We start from the raw sequence: 21,999 nt of genomic DNA on the forward strand, positions 1-21,999 counted from the left end.
TCCAAGACCCTGTCCTAGCTCAAGTTAAATCACAGTCCCTCAGCATGCTTCCAGCCCTGGGCTGGTCTGTGCTATCTGCTCCAGACAGCAGGACTGACCTCTCCCCTCTTTGCTCCCTAGCTGGAGCAGTGAGGGCTGGCTGACTAGGAGAGCAAGCCCAGCTGGGGATGCAGCCCAGTCTACAGTGTCTGGAGCCAGGGAAAGGCAGTTAAACACCTCTTCCCCCACTCAAACTTACTGCCAGCTGCAACTGTGGACTACAAATCTCAGAGGCACCTGGAAGCAGGAAGAGGAAGTCATGAGAAACCCTGCAGAATCCAGCTGTTGTAATTCTGGACTGCAAATCCCAGAGTCCTTAGGGGCAGCAGGAAGAGGAAGAACATACAGCCAGAGAGCCATGCTTTAGTGCCCCCCAGCTTCTGGCCTGAGCCCTGACAGGCATGTGCCTGCATTTCTTGAATCAAAGATAAATGTTTGTTCACGTCTGTTTCAATTTAATCTGTGCATCTTAGACTAACTTGCAAAGACTGAATCAATTCAGCCTCGGGCTTTTTGACTGTCTGTACCTAGCCATAGAAACAATGCTTTCAGTATGTTTTCTTGGAGTTTCTTTTTAACAGCTCTCCACAGCCTTGATCAAAAAGAAAACTAATAAAGAAGCATATTCCCTTAAACACACTCTAAATCAGTTCAAAAACAGCCTCTGTGCTTGAGGACTGAAGGACAGCCAGTGTAACACCCATCTTTAAAAACAGACACCAAAGGGTATTCATGGGACTAGTCAGGTGAACCTAAAAGAAACAACAGCTAACAACAACAACACTTAATGGCATTAGTATTATCACCACCACCACTGCTAGAACTGTTCATCACATGAATGAACAGGACTTGCTGGGAAAGACTCCAGATGAGCTCAGCCATGTGTTCTGTGGCACCCCAAACCATGCAGCTGTTCTCAGTGCTGCTAGGCAGCCCAAGTAAGGCTTCTGGGGCCAGCCCAGTGCTGGCCCCAGCTTTCCCTACCCCATCCATGGTAACCTGGTGCACCAGAGGGTGTGGGGCACAGGTGTTCCCCAGGGACAATTCGCAACAGCACAAGGTGTGTTGCTGATTCTTGTCTCCAGGGAAACAAACGTGATGCACCAATCTACTACAGTTCTTTGAGGGCAACAAACATGTGGATCAGGTTGATGCAGTATATCTGGACTTTCAAAAAACTTTTAGAATAGTTCTGCACCAAAAGTCCTTACGTAAATGAGGCTGTCATGGCATCAGAGATAAGAGTAATTCATGGATCAGTAATAGGATAAAGGACAGGAAGCAAAGACTAGGTTAAACAGCCAGTGTTCACAAAGGATAGGGAGGTAAGCAGTGGGATCCTCTAAGGGCCTACGCTGGGGCATTTACTGTTTAACATATTCATAAATACATTATTCATAAATATGGCCAGGGCTGGTCTGGCCCTGCTGCAGCCACACACCCCACTGCGGGCACAGAAATCTTGGGGGGCACATGCTCCCCCCACCCCCTCCATCTCACCCTGGCCACCCACTGCTTCACCTGTGCACCCCGCCCCACCTCCCCCCGATAAAAGGTAGCTACAGGAGTTGCTCTTAACCACCCTCCCTGGCTGCCACAAGAATGTGCACATGAGCGCATGCATGTGGCACCCCTGCATCCCAGTCTCCCCAGCCCCAAGCAGCCCCCTACAGGCTGGAACACTGCCAGACTGCAAAGAGAAACCCATGTTTCCCCATGTTTTTCCCATGAAACAAGAAAATCCATATTTTTTCCACAGCAAATGGAAAACCCAGATCCTGATGATCAGGCAGGGAACAGGGAGCAAGAGGTGGGTCTCCTCTCCATTGCTACTGTTCCCAGCTGAGCCCAGCTCTCTGTGCATCTGCTCACAGAAGCTCCTGGCTAGAGTGGGGCAGGAGTGGCCTTCAGACTTCCCCTGACCCTGGTTCAGTCAATCCCCACTTCCTATACCCAGAGGCAAACTCTGCTGCAGAGGGGAAGGTGAGAAATGGGAGGGAATGGAGATGCTGCTGAGTGCTGGAGGGGAGAAAATGACCAGAGCTAGGGAGTGAGGAGGTCATACCTGGCTTTGGGAATTCAAAAAAGTCCCCAGCAACTGCTGCCACCACCAGTCAGCCAGCTCAGGGGAGTATGGGGGAGAGGGGGTGACAGCAACCCCCTTACACCTCCAGTCAACTCCTCCTACACCCCCCCTTTTTCAAATCTAGATCCACCAATGGATGATACCAACTTATTCAGGGTGCTAATAAACTAAGCTGAATGAAAAAATTATAGAAGAATCTTGTAAAAATGTACGTATGGACAAACAGCAACAGTGAATATAATGGGTCGAAGTGCAAAGTGATGCGCATGGGTGGGAACCAAGATATACATACATAATGATGAGCGCTCACCTTAAACTGCATGCAGTCCAGGTCCCCCCCACCTCCAGAAAGGACAGAGAAAAGGTAGAAAAGATACAGAACAGGGGAACAAGAATGATCAGGGGTATAGAGAGACTTCAGTATTGTGACAAGCTAACACAGGCTAGGACTTTTCTGCTTAGAGAAATGAAAATTGAGAGGGCATATGACAAGGGGCTAATAAAATCAAGAATTGCATGGAAAAGTAAATGGGCACTTACTATTTACTAGGGGGAAAGGGACTTAATGGTGGGGGTCTACTACAGACCACCCAACCAGGAAGAAGAGCTAGCCCGGGAATTCTCGGGTCAGCTCACGGAGGCAGTTAAGTCAAAGGATGTGGTCACCATGGGTGACCTAAACTATCCGGACATTTGCTGGGAAGAGCAGTCAGCCAGGTCTGACCACTCACGTAAGTTCCTAGCCATGTTACAGGACCTCCATCTAACCCAGGAGGTGCACAGTCCCACCAGGGGAAATGCCTTGTTAGACCTGGTCTTGGCCAGAACCGACAACCTGGTGAGAGGACTGCGGGTGCTCGACCACCTGGGAGATAGTGATCATCGCCTATTGGAATTCACCATCCAGCGCAAGGTGGCAAAGGCCTGCAGCAAGACAGCAACCCTGGACTTCACTGAGATAAGGAGACTAGTCGGGGAGGCACCGAGGTCCCAGAGGGGTGGGGAGCTGGGATTCCAAGAAGAGTGGTCCTTCCTGAAGGAGACGATCCTCCAAGCCCAAAGGGTGGCAATCCCAACATGGATCAAAGGGGGCAAGAATGCTCAAAAACCCCCATGGCTCACCAAAAGCATCCAGGAACGTCTCAAAGCTAAGAAGGATGTGTACACCCAATGGAAGGGAGAGGCCATCACCAGGGAGGACTATATCTCTGTTGCTTGGGATTATAGGGGGTCTGTTAGGAAGGCCAAGGCGGAGATGGAACCGGGACTAGCAACCCGGATCAAGCATAACAAGAAGTCCTTTTTTAAATACATAGGGGTAAAAAGAAGGTTCCGGGTAACGTGGGGCCTCTGCAGGACACGCTTTGAAATCTGGTGGTCGCTAACCTATTTAACAATTTCTTTGCCTCCATTTTTCTGAGCAGGGACCAGATCATCCCCCCAACAGGGATCCCCGATGGTCCCAGGGGAGGCACAGCCAGGCCCAGGGTCAGAGAGGACCTAGTCAGGGAACTTCTGGTGGGACTGGACATGATCAAATCAGCAGGTCCTGATGATCTCCACCCCAGAGTGCTGAGGGAAATAGCAGAGGTCATTGCAGGACCCCTGGCACAGCTTTACGAGCACTCATGGTGCTCTGGCAAGGTGCCAGAGGACTGGAAAAGGGCCAATGTGGTTCCCATTTTCAAAAAACGGAGGAAGGAGGACCCAGGAAAGTATAGCCCTGTTAGTCTCACCTTGGTCCTTGGGAAGCTCTTTGAGAAAATTATCCAAGTGAACATCTGAGGTCCTTTCCGACCCTAACATCTATGAATCTATGAATGAATCTGCGAGGGGCAACCAGGGGAGTGTATGCTTAGGGGCAACCAACATGGGTTCATTAGAGGCAGGGCCTGTCAGACCAACCTGGTGGCCTTCTATGACCAGGTCACAAAATTCTTGGACACAGGTGTCATGGTGGACATAGTCTTTCTGGACTTTAGGAAGGCCTTCGACACTCTCTTACCCCATTCTCGTTAAAAAATTAGGGGATTGTGGTGTCGATGCCTACACAGTCAGATGGGTTGCCAATTGGCTGGAGGGCCACACCCAGAGAGTGTTGGTGGATGGGTCATTTTCGACCTGGAGGGATGCGGGCAGTGGGGTCTCCCAAGGCTCGGTCCTTGGACCCGCACTGTTCAACATCTTCATCAGCGACTTGGACAAGGGGGTGAAAAGCACCGTGTTTAAAATTCACAGATGACACTAAGATGTAGGGAGAAGTGGGCAAGCTAGAAGAGAGGGACAGGCTGCAATTAGATCTGGACGGGTTACAGGGGTGGGCGGATGAGAATAAGATAGGATTCAATACCGACAAGTGCAGGGTGCTACACCTAAGGAGAAAGAACCAGCAGCATATCTACAGGCTGGGGAACTCTCTTCTCATCAGCACAGAGGCAGAAAAGGATCTTGGACTCATTATAGACTCCAAGATGAACACAGGCTGCCAATGTGGAGATGCAGTCAGGAAGGTTAACTGCATCGTGTCATGCATCCACAGATGCATCACGAGCAGGTCCAAGGAGGTGATCCTCCTCCTCTATATGGCATTGGTCAGGCCACAGTTGGAGTACTGCGTCCAGTTCTGGGCGCCACACTTCAGGAGGGATGTGGACAACATCGAGAGGGTCCAAAGGAGGGCCACTCGCATGATTAGGGGGCAGCAGGGCAGGCCCTACGAGGAGAGGCTACGAGACCTGAATCTGTTCAGCCTCCACAAGAGAAGGCTGAGGGGGGATCTAGTGGCCATCTATAAACTGGTCAAGGGAGACCAGCAGGCAATGGGAGAGTCCCTGTTCCCCGTAGCACTATTGGGAATAACAACGGCCATAAGTTGATGGAAAGTAGATTCAGGCTAGATATCAGGAGGCACTACTTCACAGTCAGGGCGGCTAGGATCCGGAACCAATTTCCAAGGGAAGTGGTGCTCACTCCTACCCTGGGGGCCTTCAAAAGGAAGCTAGATAGACACCTTGCTGGGGTCACTGGACCCCAGCATTCTTTCCTGCCCATGGCAGGGGATCGGACTTGCTGATCTGTTGAGGTCCCATCCGACCCTACCAACTATGAAACTCTCTCTGTATACTAACCCAAGAGGATACACAATGAAATTAGGAAGCAGATTTTTTTAAAAAGTTTTTTCACATGGCATGTAATTAACTTGTGTAACTCAAATGTCATAAGATGGTGTAAAGCAGTGATTCTCAACCAGGGTGCCATGGCACCAGGGGCCCCTTTAGATTCCTTGAAGAGTGCTGTTGGATGCCATACAATGTCAGGCACTGTGAAATGTGCAAGCATAATTGACAAGATAAACCCAGCAATTTGAATAAGAAATCTATTGTTATGATTTTTGAGCTCTTTACAACAGAAAATCTGCTCTATTATTTTTCTATAGTTAAAAAAGAAATGGAAAAAAAAAAAAATCAAAACAGGAACTGGCATTTTCCAAGAGGTGCCTCAAGTGTATCCAGGGATGCCTCAAGTCTAAAAAGGTTAAGTACCACTGGTGCAGAATCTGACAATTTATCCAAGTTCAAAAGAGGACTGGATAAATTAATGTGAGATAGATCAATCAGTGGATTTTAGAAATACGACAATCAGGGCTGCAATTTCTCAAGTAAGACTTCCCAAGCTTCCGAATGCTGGAAGCCGTAAGGAAAGAGGGGCAGGGGAACAGATCGGTCAGGAAAGGCCCTGTATAAACACTTTCCTCCTCAGCATCCACATTCAGGCACTGTAAGATACAGGATACTAAAGCAGGTGGATCTGTTGTCTGAACCAGTAGGACATTCCTGACATTCTCTCTCTCAGGTTCCAATGTCCCGGACACTGAGGTTCTCGCGCACGCAGGCATTCCAAGCATCCACACTACTGATGAAGTCACAGATGAGATGGGCAGGCCACATCACCAGGATGTCAGATGAGTGACTGCCAAACAAGATCTTCTATGGTCAGCTAAAAGAGGGAAAGTGCTCTCGGGGAGTCCAGAAGAAATATTTCAAGGACTCCCTCAAGTCATCCTTGAAATGTTTCAACATTGACCTGAAGTCTTGTGAAAATCTCCTTTATGACCATTTCACCTAGCAAAGTCTCATCCATACTGGGCTACAGTCTACCAGTGAAGGAAAACTGCTGAGGCAGAGCAGAAGCACAAATATGGTAAATCTAACAACAGCAGCATATCCCCTGTTGATTAAGCAACACAGTGGCATCTCTTGCTCAGCCTGAGACGGACCATTCAAAGCACAAGTTGGCCTGATCAGGCACCCACTTGCCAAAGAAACCAAACCAAACACTGATGTCATGGTCATCTTTGAATTCAAAGGATGAACAACAACAACATCTTATCTCTACAAGGATTTACACAAGATTCCAGGTGAACAGCTACATCATGTGAACTGACACTGTGACAATAAGTCTCATTTTAAGGAGAAGAGAATAGGTCAGTCATCAGGCCCTATGATGTCTCTGCAGAGATGGCCAACATGGATGCTGACAGTGAGCAACAGAGAAGGGGATACTTGGTCTATGACAGTAATAGCTCTCTAATTTGTTTTGCATACAGAGAAGCCAAAGAGACACAGTGCCATTACAGAATACTATTTGGCACTATTTAGAGCAGGGATGGGCAAAATGGCGGATCTGGCTGACAGCCAGACTCCATTCCCCAGCAGCCTCTACACACATCGCTGCTTCTGGTTTCCATGGAGACCCCAGTAGCAGTGGCACCATGACAGCACAGGACCAGGGTTTCCATGGAGGCTGCCCCCAGCAGTGCTGGCAGAGTGCATGGTTGGGCAGGGAGCTTCTCCAGGGCTGGGATCTTGCACTAGTGACAGTGTGGTTCAGAGCCAGGGCAGAGCCACAGTCTGCTGCCTGCATGGCCCTGCCCAGGGTGTGCGCAGCTCTGCCCCAGCTGTGGAACACACCGTCACCACTGCAAGATCCCAGCCCTGGAGCAGCTCCCCACCCAGCTGTGCACCCTGCCAGCACTGCTGGGACTGGTCTCAATGGAAACCCTGGCCCCACGCTGCCATGGCCCTGCCACTGCTGGGGTCTCCATGGAAACTGGCCACAGTGACAGACATAGGTTGGTGGGAAATTGAGTCTGCTGAGGGCCTGATCTGGCCCCTCTGGTTTACAGCATAATGTATAAAAATGATTAAGTCACCTTTATGTTTCCCCTAATCCAGCCCTCTCTTGGCACAACTTCGTGCATCCTGCAAGCTGTGCTAGTTACATGCGACTCATGGAACCATTCTGGATGCAAGAAAAAAAAAAAAAAAAAAGAAAAAACAGGAATATCCTAGTCATGCCACCTATACCTGACAGTAGGGCTCCTGGCAGATAGTAATTTGATGGTGCAATGGGATCTGAACTTGGATCCTGACAATTTCACATCCTGCCTTGCTACACATACATGACAGAATACATAGTTTGAAAGATCATAGTATCAATTGATCCCTTTCAACTTGCCAATGCATGTGAAGCCCGAGATCATGATCCTAGGCTCCACCTGCATTGGCAAGTTGAAAGCTCTACATAGTGAAGCCCTGCAGGGGCTATCAAAGGTACCAGTGTGCAAGTTACAGGTAGGATAAACTGATTGGCTCCCTCTGTTTGGCAAGATCAAAGCCGGGTGCCCTGCAACCCTGCTCAGCGAGTTGCAGCCAATTGGGTTGGCACATGATTCTGGAAGTGCCAAACAGGGGTAGTTGATCAGTTCCCCACTCCCCTACTTGACATGATCAGAGCTAAGCACTTGGAAGCCCTGCGTGCAGGCTTTGAACTTGCTGAACAAGGGAATCTCACTGGCTTCCCCTGCCAGGCGCTGGTAGACACCCAGGCAGCTCTGGCCCAGTTCAAGACCCTGTGCTACCCTGGTCCCCACAACAACAATCAGCTGATTGTCAGCTTAGGGACTGGGTCTCCAGAGCCAGAGCTGCCTCTCCTGCCAGGCTGATAATCAGCTGATTATCAGGATCACAGTGAGAGAGACCTAACTGTAGGTGTATACTACAGACCACCAAACCAGGGGGAGGAGCACGATCTGGAGTTCTCTCAAGAACTGACAGAGGCCATGGACGCATGCAACATGGTCGTCATGGGTGACCTCAATTATCCAGACATCTCCTGGGAGGAACACTCGGCTAAATCGTTCAATACCAATAAATGTAAGGTACTCTACCTCGAGGGGGGAAAAAAACCCCGCAGCATGCTTATAGGCTCGGCAGTGCTATGCTTGCTAGCACCACTGCTGAAAGAGACTTGGGGATCATGACTGACCACAAGATGAACATGAGCCACCAATGTGATGTTGCAGCTGGTAAAGCTAACCAAACTCTGGCTTGCATCCCTAGATGCTTCTCAAGTAAATCTCAGGATGTCATTCTCCCACTGTACTTGGCCTTGGTGAGGCCGCAGCTGAAGTACTGCATCCAATTCTGGGCTCCTGAATTCAAGAAGGATGTCAAGAAGCTTGAGAGAACCCAGAGGAGAGCCAAGTGCATGATCAGAGGGCAAGAGAATAGGCCTTAGGAAGAGAGCCATGGGACTCTTCAGCCTGGAAAAGCACAGGCTCAGGGGGGACCTGGTGGCTGCCTGCAAGTACATAAGGGGTGTACATCAGGATCTGGGAGAATATCTGTTCACCAGAGCACCCCAAGGTAAAACAAGGACTAACAGTCATAAACTCCTCCAAGACCATTTCAGGCTGGACATAAGAAAAAATGTCTTTATTATCTGAGCCCCCAAGACCTGGAATAGCAGAAGTGGTGCAGGCATCTACTCTGGACTCTTTCAAGAAACGTTTGGATGCTTATCTTGCTGGGATCCTTTCACCCTAGCTGATTTCCTGCCCCTGGGGCAGGGGGCTGGACTTGATGATCTTCGAGGTCCCTTCCAGCCCTAACACCTATCTTGTATCAAAGAGCTCTACCTGACTTAGGAAGTTCACAGGCCCACTAGAGGAAATGCTCTCCTAGACTTGGTCTTGGCCAAAGGAAACTACCTGGTGAGTGACCTGAACATAGAGGGTAGCCTGGGCGACAGTGACCACAAAACCATCGCATTCCTTGTCCGTCGCAAGACAGGCAAATCAGATAGGAGGGTTGAAGTTTTGGACTTCAAAAAAGTGAATTTCAACAGGCTCAGGGCAATAGTAGGGGAAGCACTGCGGGCCCAGGGACCAACGGTGAAAGGAATGCATGAAAAGTGGACATTCCTCAAGGACATGATCCTCAGAGCCCAATAGAAGTCCATTCCCATGCAAAGGAAAGGTAGCAGAAGGACTGGTAAGCCCTCTTGGTTTAATAGGGATATCATGGTCCTCTTTAAAAAGAAGAAAGAGGCAAAGAAACAATGGAAGCTTGGGACAGTACCCAAGGAGGACCATACAACAATGGCCTGCACTTGCAGGGAGCAGATTACAAAGGCTAAGGCAGTGACTGAATTTAAACTAGCAACAGAAATCAAGGACAATAAGAAATCCTTCTTTAGGTATATGGGGAACAGGAGTAAAACAAATGGAAGCATGGGGCCAATGCTTAACAACTCAGGACAGCTGGTTACCAACACTCAGGAGAAAGCTGAATTCCTGAATGAGTACTTTGGTTTGGTATTTCACTAGACTAAGGGGAAAATCATACCAGATAAGGTTCAGAATGGGCGTGGTGGGAATGACTGGCTTCCTACTGTTGACATTGAGTTCATGCGTGATCAGTTAGAAAAGTTAGACATTTATAAGTCAGCAGGACCAGATGAAATTCATCCAAGAGTGCTGAAGGAGCTGGTTGAAGTCATCACGGGACCTCTGGTGAAACTCTTCCAAAACTTATGGTGCTCGGGGGAGGTCCCTAAAGACTGGAAGAGGGTTAATGTTGTGCCCATCTTCAAGAAGGGGAGGAGACAGGACCTGGGCAACAATAGGCCAATTAGCCTAACTTCTATCCCAGGAAAAATCCTGGAAAAATTCATCAAGGAGTCTACATGTGATATGCTTGCAAAAGGTAGGATTCTGAATGACAGCTAGCATGGCTTTGTTGCAGGCAGGTCTTGTCTTACCAATCTCAACTCCTTCTATAACCAGGTAACTTGTCACCTGGATAAGAGGTCAACATTGTATACCTAGACTTTCTAAAGGCCTTTGATCTGGTATCCCATGATGTTCTCACTGGAAAATTGGAGGATTGCAGGCTTAACTGCTCAACAGTTAGGTGGGTAGGAATCTGGCTGAGGAGTAGGAGAGAGTTCCAATGAACAGATCTGCATCGTCCTGGCGAGAAGTGGCCAGCGGTGTCCCTCAGGGGTCCATGCTTGGTCCAGTGCTTTTCAACATCTTTATCAATGGTTTGGATGTGGGGGTGAAGAGCTCACTGACCAAGTTTGCAGGTGACACCAAGTTATGGGAGAGCGTGATCATGCTTGAAAATAGGCTGCAGATACAGGTGGACCTAGACAGGCTGGCAAGTTGGGTGGATCAGAACCAGATGAAGTCAACATTGAGAAGTGTAAAGTGCTCCATCTGGGGACAAACCATCTCCAACATACATACAGTCTTGGTGGTACCAAACTTACTAGCACCACGACTGGAAGGGACCTAAGGGTAATAATAGAGCATAATATGAACATGAGCCATCAGTGTGATGTTGTAGCCAGGAAGGCAAACAATACTCTGGCATGCATCAACTAATGCATCTCAAGCAAAACCAAGGAAGTGGGTTCTGGGTGCTGCACTTCAACAACGGTGTGGAAAAGTTTGAGAGAGTCCAGAGAAGGGCCACCCACATGATCAGAGACTTGCAAGGCAAGCCATACAAGGAAAGGCTGAGGGACTTGGGTCTCTTAAGCCTAAAAAAGAGAAGGCTGAGAGGGGACCTGGTAGCAGTTTACCACTATATTAGTGGAATACATCAAGGGATCGGTGAACAACTGTTCACCAGGGTATCCTTAGGGAAAACCAGGAGTAATGGCCACAAACTCCTGGAAGACCATTTCAGGATTAACACTAGGAAAAACTTCTTCACAGTTATGGTATCCAGACTGTGGAATAAACTCCCTCCAGAGGTGGTGCAATCACCTACCCTGGAAATCTTCCAGAGGAAACTGGATGGTCACCTCACTGGGGGTCACCTGACCCCAGTTGTCTTTCCTGCCTAGTGCAGGGGAGCTGGACCCGATCTTGCGAGGTCCCTTCCAGCCCCTTACAATCTATGCATCGTGCTGAAGATCTAGCATGCCCTTTCTATTTAAGATCCTATAAAAAGTCACAAAAACGTTATATATATGTGGAACACCTTTGTGGCTGGTTTGCCATTTTATGGTACCACAAAGTGGCTTAACTTGTACTATGTTGCCATTATGGCACATTTAACACATTAATCATGCCATAAAATTAACATCTAACAGGAGAATCCATTGGCTCCATCTCCTAGAGATTCTCCCTACCTAAAGGAAATCCTGAAGATGCAGTTAATCTGAATTGGGAGTCACTGGGCTACTAGCCTGATGCAAAGGATCAAATACCTCAACCAGATAGGAAAGCTTCTGACAGAATCTGAAGCCACTCTTCATGTAGGTCATGTAGTTAAGCCATTCTTCCAGATGCCATATATCAACCAAACACCTTGCTTGCCCTGCCATTAAAACCATGGAAATAATCAGAGAATCTAACCTTTTCTCCTCATCCCTCAGTAAAGGAAAAAGTCAAATGCCTATGTGTTGCTTAACAAATTTCAATATCCCTCCACAAGGGCAGCAGCCCCACTCATCCCAAGCATACCTCATTGAGCGTACCAGCCTAGCCAATAAAGTCCTTTTTTCCTCATTTGTAAATTTCATGACACCAGGAGTCTCAAACTTCTGCCGGATCCACTGGCATTGCTCAACATCATTGATAAACATGAACTCCAGTCCAATGTGCTGACAATACGTGCTCTGGGAGGGCAAATACAGTCCAGAAATTCAGAACTTAATGAGCTAGACAGCATTAAAAGGCAGCTATTTTAAAATTAAAATCTGTTCCTTTCTATTATCAGTCAGATTGCACTTGAACACAAGGCAACTTCCCTCTCCCCCCTCCCCCGCCACCTCTTTTCTGGAAGTTTGCAAGTCAAGGGTTTTTTGGCCGGGGGGAAGGAGTTTGGCCAAGCCCTGACTATTCCAGAAATCTTAGGCGAGGGTCACTTCTCATGTCAATGGAGGCTTCATTAACTGCCCTGTTAACAGCTTGAATGGATTATCATTGTAGTTAGGAACTGTCAACAACTGGGAACAATCTGATTCAGTATGATTTATCCGGATAAAAATAGTTATACAACAATTGCCACACTAACCTCCAACCGCTTGATGATTTCTCGTAGAGAAAGCGTTGCCTCATTTCCTCCTATGAAGGTGGTGGTAGGCAATCTGAAAACCTTGTCCAGGTCAGATTCATGCAAACCATAAAACCCTGCAGGGTATTCATTGATGAGCGGAAAGGCAGGAGAGAAGCAAAAAGTACAAAATAGAATCATTATGTGCATGTCAAGACAGCTTAAAAAGAAACATCTCAGAACTGGGAAATGAAGGGCTAACAAAAGTACTGTACGTGTTACAATTATAAATCTGGCATTTTTAAACCACATACCCTACTGCATTCCTAAATAGGAAATGCATACTGTGATGGACTATGGGGTTTATTGTAATATTTTTATTAACTGGTTGTATTGTAATAATATTGTGTGCCCCAGTTTCCTATTAACTTAAAGCCTTCAATCTGGCATCACCTCTTGGCAAAACTGGCCAACTGTGGCCTCGGGTCCACCACGATCCCCTGGCTGGGGAACTGGCTCTGTGGTCAGACCCAGAGGGTAGTGGTTGATGGAAGTCAATCATCATGGTGCCCTGTGACCAGTGGGGTCCCCCAAGACTCTGTCCTTGGACCTATATTGTTCAACATCTTCATTACTGATGTGGACATTGGAGTCAGAAGCGGACTGGCCAAGTTCACCGATGGCACCAAACTCTGGGGTAAAGCATCCACACCTAAGGACAGGAGGGAGATCCAGACTGACCTTGACAGGCTCAGGAAATGGGCAGATGAGAACCTGATGGTGTTTAACACTGAAAAATGCAAGGTTCTCCACCTTGGGAGGAAAAACCTGCAGCATCCTTATAGGCTCGGCAGTGCTACACTGGTTAGCACTACAGATGAAAGGGACTTGGGGATCATGACTGACCACAAGATGAACATGAGCCTTCAATGTGATGCTGCGGCTCGTAAAGTGAGCAAAACGCTGGCTTGCATCCATAGATGCTTCTCAAGCAAGTCCCAGGACATCATTCTCCCACTGTACTCGGCCTTGGTGAGGCCACAGCTGGAGTATTGCATCCAGTTTTGAGCTCCACAAATCAAAAAGGATGTGGAGAAGCTTGAGAGAGTCCAGAGAAGAGCCATGCGCATGATCAGAGGTCAGGAAAACAGACCTTATGATGATAGGCTCAGAGTTATGGGACTCTTTAGCCTGGAAAAGAGCAGGCTCAGGGGCGATCTGATGGCCACCTATAAGTTTATCAGGGGTGTTCACCAGGATCTGGGGGAACAATTGCTCACCAGAACGCCCCAAGGGATGACAAGGTTGAATGGTTATAAACTCCTGCAAGACCGTTTCAGGCTGGACATAAGGAAAAATTTCTTCACTGCGGAAGCCCCCAAGGTCTGGAATAGCCTGCCACCGGAGGTGGTTCAAGCACCTACATTGAACACCTTCAAGAGAAATTTGGATGCTTATCTTGCTGGGATCCAATGACTCCAGCTGTCTTCCTGCACCTCGGGCAGGGGGCTGGGACTCGATCTTTCAAGGTCCCTTCCAGCCCTAATGTCTATGAAAACTATGAAACTTATACATGGGCGGGAAGAATGAATTATAGAAACAGCAAAGCCAGAGTTTCTGGCCTACATTGTTTAAGACATCCATCTACAGACACCCAAAAAGCTTTGTTGGCATTTCAACTAAAGTGAGGATTGCAGGTAACACTCAAGATATGTCTAAGGGGGAGGCAGAAGGGCAAGGGGAGGGGGATGGAAGAGGAAGACAAATATGACAGTGGGTGCAACCAAGTTGAATAAGCAGAGTGTTGCCAGAAGAAGAGTCCAGAGACAGACATTAGTGAAGGAGTTTTGGGGTTCCAGAGCTAGAAGACTAGTAAAAGAACAGACAACTCTGGGGTGGGGCTCAAGGTTATGCAAGCTAGACTGGGGACAGGCTGTCCAACACCTTGACAAATGAAAGGAGATATGACAAAGTCAGTCAGCTAGTGCTGCTTAACAGTGATATGGAAGAAGAGCCTGATGTGTAAGCAGCAAACCTTCCAACAGTGGCTATAGGTCCACTCTGCAGATGGAAGTTGAAGCACACTGCTTCCTGGCTTACCTGCAGGCTTCAGCCTGGGCTTTCTGACGGCTCTGCATGAGCCTTGACCCGGCTTCTCCAAACTTAGCAGTTGTGGGCAAGGTTCTCCTGGCTGTCAGTGGGAAGGCTGAATTTCTTGAGACCCTGCTTGACCGTGTCTCTATATCAGAGCTTTAGCTTTCCTCTGTATCACAGGCAGTTCTTGAGTTGGCCATAGAGCACTGCCTTTGGCAGATGATCTTAAGGCAGGGGTGGGCAAATATTTCAGGCGGAAGGCCGCTTACCCAATTTTGTCAAGCCACTGAGGGCCACATGGGTAGCCCCGCCCCTTGACAGGTGCCCCGCCCCCTGGTCACCATCTTGGGACCAATGTCTCAGGGCCAGCGCTGGTGGGGCCCAGCGTGGGGCGCAGACTGGCAGGGGTCTGTGGAGCTGGGTTGGGCTGCACCAGCAGGGAGAGGGGGGAGCAGGCCCAGCTCCACAGACCCCCTGCCAGCCAGGACCCTGCGCTCCTGCCACTCTGCTCTGGGCCCCGCCAGCGCTGGCCCTGGGACACCAGTGTGGGCCCCATGCACCCACTCAGTCCCAGTGCCCCCCCAGCCCTACGATACAGACTGGGGGTAGCGCACAGCCCTGACACTCTACTCCATGGTAGGAAACGAGCTGGTGCTGAGCACAGGGAAAAGCAGCCCCTCCCCTGCCCCGTGGCAGGAGCTCTCTGCTGCAGCTGCTCGCAGTCCGCAGGGGCTGTCCTGAGCAGGCACAGGTGGGGGCCGGGGCAGAGACACAGCAGATGTTTGCAGCTGGCCCAGGTTCTAGGTAGCTGCTGGCAGCTACAGGAACAGGCTGAGGGACAGAGGCTTTGGGTGGGGGGCACAGGGCAGCAGGGCATCCTGTCATGTACCCCCTGCCCTCATTTTGTCCTGAGCAGGCACAGGAGCACCAGGAGGGCTGCGAGTGGCTGCAGTGTGGGACGCTGATTATGGCGCGGGACAGGGGCCACTTTTACTGTGCTCACCACCAGCTTGTAACCCGCCTCCGTTGCCAGCCTGGGCCCCGCGCCAGATCCGGGCTCGCCCATTGGGGCTGCGCATGGCAGCAGCAGCTGTGGCCCCCTCCCCACTTGCCGCACCAGGCAGTTTGCCACCGCCGCCTCTGGGCTGCCCAGCGCACAAGCTCTGGGTGGGCAGCAGCAGCAAACACTGCCCAGCGCACTAGCAGCCCCTGCTAGGACTTCCAGCTGGGAGGGTGGGGCCAGGTGGGCCCTACTGTTGAGGGAGCCTGCTGGGCTTCCCCTGGGTCCTACTGCTCCTGGTTCCTGTCATTTTTGACAGGAACCAGACAGAGAAATATTAATTTTCTAAATTTTTTAGGGGCCCCCGGGCCAGATAGAGTGGCCTCACAGGCCAGATCCAGCCCGCAGGCCATATTTTGCTCACCGTCTTAAGGCATGCATTCCTCATGTCCCAGCCAGTGAAGCCTTCAGCGTAGTCTGCATAGACTGTAAGCCAGTTCTCTCAAAGATCTCATTGTTGGTGATCCATTGGTCCCAAGTGATTCCAAGGATTTTTCTGAATGTGGAAGCTGTTCAATCTCAGCTCCTGCTTGGAGTATGTGACCCAGCTTTCACAGCCATAAAGGAGGGTAGTGAGGACACAAGCCTGATAGACTGACACCTCTGTGTTCAAGGTTAGCAGCTTGTTGTTCCAGACACGAGATAAGTTTGCCCAAGGTAACAGAGGCTTTGCCAATTCTTGCATCAAGTTCTCCTTCTGCAAGCACCTACTCTGGACTCCTTTAAGAGACATTTGGATGTTTATCTTGCTGGGATCCTTTGACCCCAGCTGACTTCCTGAAGAAGTCAAGAAAATGACAACTGTTTTCTTGATACTGATTACCATGCCAAACTTGGTGCATACATCAGAGAACTTGTTCATCAAGATCTGCAGTTCATTAGGTGAGTTAGAGATTAATTTAGCATGATTTGTTAAAGAGCAGATCCCAAATAGTGAACTGGGTGACATGCCTTTTGCTCCGACATAGTCTAATGTTGAACAAGCTGCCATCCACCTTTGATTCAATTAGTACACCAGACTGATTGTTTCCAAAAGCATACTGGAAAAGGGTGGAGAAGAAGATGCCAAAGCCAGTAGGCACTAAGATGCAACCTTACTTCATGCCAGTATCAATGCTAAATTCAGATGATGTTTCATTTTCATACTGAATGGTTGCCTTCCATTCAGTAACGATCATTACTAAACAGGTCCAGGAGCATTCCCCCGCCCTCCCACCTCCCCCAATAACAGCTCTCCATTTGGGAATGAGAAAATTGTATGCGCTTCATAAAGTACATGGCAAGGATTTTTTTCAGATGTTATTGGACCAGTAGAAGATTGAGAGAACTGTTGGACAAGCTTCTGCGCATCAAGTGCCCTTACTCAAGTTTTTAGACATCTCAAAAAAAAAAATCCTTGCCTCAGACATTTCCTGGATCACCCAGACTGCAACAACACTCCAACCCTAATTCGTCATAAAGTAGGCAGACAAGCTTGAAATTAAGCTTGCTTGCTTGTTTTCTTGAAACAATACCACGAAGTAACTGATGAGTTTTACTACAAAAAGCGAACCAACCACCTAGATACTGAAGGTCATGGCAGGGACATATTACAAGAATTTCACCAGTAATATCATCAAGCTGATTTACATATTATTTCTACTTTAACTCAAGGATTTAATTAATCAACCTTATTATTTACAGGGTGTCAGCATTTGAAAATATATTACTAAGAGCATGTCAAACTCAGTAAGTGTCCATTGTGTTTTCTGGCTGGCATTTTACTCTAATTAAAGATGTCATCATGCAAAAAGAGAAATCACAGTGCATAAGTGCTTCTTCGTTTATATATTTGAGTGCTACATTTTGTGTGTCTTTCCTAATAACCAGATCTGGGAGAAGCAGAACTAGAGGGATTACAAGCATAATTAAGCAAATATCTGTTAAAATACCACTATTCACTCTTTGTGCCATTGCTATGTCTAGCATTTAGGAAGCTTTGGGTCAAAGAAAACCAATTTAAATTTCTTTACCTAGTTCCCTTATGGATTATTAGTGGGCTCCAATACTGATAAACATTGCCCATCAGGTGCTCTTTATTCTAATATACCCTTAAATTTTCAAAACAATAGGAATTATATTGATCATATTCCGGCATCTCTCACAAAGCTGCTATCTAACAGATAAAGGTATTCCTGAATACTTCCAAGATAGGGTCAAGCAATGCTTGCAAGACTTAAGGTCAGCCTTCAGAATACTGACTATTCTATTTTTCTTTTAAAAAGATTCAGCTTAGACTTCATATTAGGAAAGCAAGAGGGATCATGCATTTGCAAGACTATGACACTAGCTTGGTCACCTCTACAGTTGCTGTTGTCAGATGAAAAACTATTTAATGCATAGTTCATCATCCACAGAAAGGCTGGAAACACTCTCAGAAACATATTCTCCAAAGCTTCCTAGGAGCAGTTATCATAGAACAGAAGAGACTGCATGAATCACTGAACTACCAAACTGGGAATTTTAGCAGCTGAAAAATAAAAGATCTCTATTACATAGGAGACAGATAACCTAGTGATGAGCAATATGGACATACCTACTAATATTTATTGGTTTAGAACTCTCAACTGCATATGACCATTCCCTATACTTTATATTTATATATAAGTAATAAGCATTACCTGTTCACTTACTGTATACCTGGGTCTCCATTCCACCATCCTTCAATTTCACCCATCCCCTCCAAACCCTCTGTCCCTCAATTAAAGAAAATACCGTATGGTGTCACCAAGAAGGAAAGGAGAAAACTTTATTAGAAGGTTTTAGCCACCATTCTATAACCCAGCCACAGAAAACTGCCACATGCACATTCCAAGTTACTGTGTCCTCAGTCAGTCTGGCCTCTCAGTTCCTGAATGGTATGAACCATGCTTGATCTCCCCAACCTTCTGCACAAGAGCACCAGAACGTAACTGTTGCTTCTACAGATGTTTTTACTTGAATTAACTGTAAGTAGTACAAGTATGAGGGAATGTTCCCATGCGGGTGGTCACTCTAGACTCACATAAAATGCATCATAATACAAAGTTGAAAGAATTTCTTGTAAAATATCACAAAAAAGCTAGAAGAAGAGCATTTAATTAATTATGAGTTATTCTATTCAAGTAAAGATAATATTAAATTATTTTATAGTAATCTTCTCTACTGACTGTGACACAAGGGCACAGCTCACCTAAACATATGGATTTAATACACAGTTCTCACCCAGTTTATCAATAGTGGTGATTAAGTCAGATGGAACAAATGAATCCAAGTCAGCATCCAGAATTCCTAGGGGATCCAACTGAGCCACATGATGCCCACGGATCTGAAGAGGAGAGAAGAAAAAATGTAATTAAATAAAAGAAATCAGATTGACAAAACTGGTCAAAGGAGAGAGTTTGGTGACATTTTTGCCTACAACACACACACCCCCCTCCTGGGATCAAAGGAAGTCAAGATAACACTAATCCCAAAAAGGAAGAGCATGTTATTGGATATACTCACTGAGTTTTTCTATTATAAAACACTGAGCCTTACTAATATGTATGTGTAACCAATCACATTTTTTTCTTACATCCATTTCACTTTAATTTCACTTTAAAATGTAAATAAATAAGCAAATTAAGAGTAATTCCTTTTCTTATTTATGGTTTATAAAGCTCTGGGAAAATTTAAGAAACTTTGTCCAGTTTATAGTAGTAACTTAAAATGTTCTTTGGCTATGGTAAATGACAATGCAGAGCTATAATCATATAGTCCTAAGATAAAGACATCAAAATGTTGGTGGAACAGATATTACCACTGAAAGACTAGCACTGTACTGCCAGTATTAAAGAAAATCCATGTCAGATGGGAAAAGAAGTTATAAACACTGTACAAGTCCTCCCAGTTCTACTTCAAGAAGCTTTGAGCAGCTTAATTACATAAAATCAAGATGAAGTTAACAGCAGTTAAGTGTCACTTTCAAATTCAGGACAATTCTGATTTAGGTGTTTAGGAACTGCCATTGGCAATATTTGCCAAAAGTTACTTGACTTACCACAGTATCTCAAAGATATAGTATTTAATATGCTCCAAATAGCGAACATTGTTCTCTCCATGCTATGTAAGAACGGCTTTGTTTAGACATTGTTTATAATGTATTTCTCACTTTCACAACAACACAACTATTTTACCCACATATTACTTTTTATTAAAGAATGAATTAAATTTGCTAAGCTAAGGGCTAAATTGTGGCTTTAGTGCACAAGGGAGTAACCAAACATTTCTCAGAGGTACAGTTCTAGTCTAAAAAGGCATTTTTAAAGTGACTTGTAGAGTTCTAAAACTACATCAATTTCTGTATCAGGTGGGCTCCACTTACAAATAAAAGACTGTAAAAGTCCTGTAAGTAGAGCCTGGGCTCTGACAGTCAAGCCATGGTTCTTCACATCTGGATGTATTGTCACCAGCAGCAAAATTTCTTCAAGCCAAGTTAAGCCCTGTGCAATATCACTGTTTACCATGATTTAGCTGGGATGATCTAGTTGAGGATGGTCCTGCTTCGAACAGGGGGTTGGACTAGATGACCTCCTTGAGGTCCTTTCCAACCCTAATTTTCTATGATTCTAGGATTACACAAATACATGTAATTGGAATTGAGCAAACAATTCTGTTGGTGATGCTCATGTCAGTAGAGAGCCTTCAACTCCCTCAGCTATGTTTTCTCTGCAGTATTAGCAGAAGTAGTCGAAGTAACTTATTTTAGGCAAAATCAGCTATAACTCCACATACAAAGAAAGGATCTCAAAAATCACAACACTGTCATTTTTACGTATAACTTTACAATGAAGCCATATAACAAGAAGTGCTAATTGCTGAGGAAATTCTTTGCATGCCAAAAATAAAAATTAAGCACTCCATTTTTCCAACATCTGTAAGAATACATAATCTGTTCAGTATTTACAGGTATATTAATGATTATGTATGAAACAATGTCTGGAACTATGACAACTATATTAGACATAGCAATCAAAACATGCTGGATGCATTTTGTACATTTTTTCTTGTATTTCTATATCACTAATTTAGTTTACAGTATACAAAACAAGAGGCAGCTTTGGGTTCAAAGCTACAGATCTCGTCAGGGATGGCTTGGTTGGGGAGTGAGGAGGGGAGGGAAAGAAACAGAACTATCTTCACTAACAAGGAGCCAGATAATAATAAACCATGTTCTGATTCCAGAACCATCATCAGTGGCCATGATGAATGAAGCCAAAAGGAGGAAAAATTGATCCTTGTGTGACAGCTTGCACCCTTCAAGCACTGCAAGGAAAAAGAACAAAAGCTATTTCTTTTAAAACTCAACATGACAAGTCAACTGGCAAGAGCCTGGAAGTGGACATGCAAGCCCCACAATTTGCAAGCAAAGTTGGGTTTTCTTATCAAAGATTCAGTGGAAGATTAGACACATTGTAGAGATTCAGCCTTAATACTAAAAAAAACTATCTTGAAACCTTGGTAAGACTATCCTAAAACTGTAAAGTTTCACTTTGTTCTGCAAGAGGTACCCCACTTGGCATAGCTAGTATCCAGTTATACATGGATATAAATCTATACAAAGATTTATATTAGTATATTTATACATGCTCTCCAGGACAGTAGGATTTTTAAATTCCTCGTCTGTATCCTGTATACAGAGATTCATGGAAATGATATGCACCAGTTTCTAGAAGCAGCTTCATTGTCCATCTGCCCAAAAGAATGGTGAGGAAGTTCAGGAAAAATAGATTCTGAAACTTGAGAAACTGACAAGAAGCAACTAATATTCTGAACAGGATATGATGCTGCCAGATCAATGACATAATTCATTAAATAAGTGAAGATTTAACTTAAACAGGTCTTCCTCAACAAGGTGCTCTGACTATGCAGGAGGTTCATAAGTCTGCTACTGGCTTGGAGTTAGCATATTGGGTTCTCCTAACTTAGAAAGTGGCGATTTCAAGGCCCAGCAATCTCAGGCTCAGTGTCTACTGAGCCAGTGTCTACTAAACAAAAATTACCAAGAAGGCCCTTTAAATGAACATCTAAATTGTTCATAACTCTGGCAGCATTTTAGTAAAAAATGTAAATGAATGGAAAAATAAAAGCTGTCAGAAAAAGATGTACAGGGTAGAAAATCAGAGGGAAGGACTGCCATCTTAAAAGCAGAGAAAAGGCCATCTCCACCCCCTCTATAATCGCCCTTCAGCTACTTAAAGACCGTTATCAAGTCATGCATCTCTCTTCTCCTCTGCAGGCTAAATAACTCTAGTTCTTTCAGCTTCTCTGCATAAGTCTTGCCTCCCAGGCACCTAATCAGTTCTGTT

General features: G+C 46.2%; 1 protein-coding gene across 7 annotated transcripts in view; it reads right to left on the reverse strand.

Annotated features, from left to right (window-relative positions):
* OGDHL (oxoglutarate dehydrogenase L) overlaps positions 1 to 21,999 on the reverse strand; it is a 99,596-nt gene that overhangs the window by 56,290 nt on the left and 21,307 nt on the right. For all 7 annotated transcript variants that reach the window (XM_014601722.3, XM_059729799.1, XM_006270165.3 and 4 more), the window contains 3 exons: positions 18,875 to 18,977; positions 12,499 to 12,614; positions 11,946 to 12,100 (listed from right to left, as the gene is read on the reverse strand). In XM_014601722.3, coding sequence (XP_014457208.1) covers positions 11,946 to 12,100; positions 12,499 to 12,614; positions 18,875 to 18,977 — 374 coding nt within the window. The remainder of the gene's footprint in view (positions 1 to 11,945; positions 12,101 to 12,498; positions 12,615 to 18,874; positions 18,978 to 21,999) is intronic.

The sequence above is a fragment of the Alligator mississippiensis genome, chromosome 6, assembly GCF_030867095.1.
Source record: "Alligator mississippiensis isolate rAllMis1 chromosome 6, rAllMis1, whole genome shotgun sequence".
Classification (NCBI taxonomy): domain Eukaryota; kingdom Metazoa; phylum Chordata; order Crocodylia; family Alligatoridae; genus Alligator; species Alligator mississippiensis.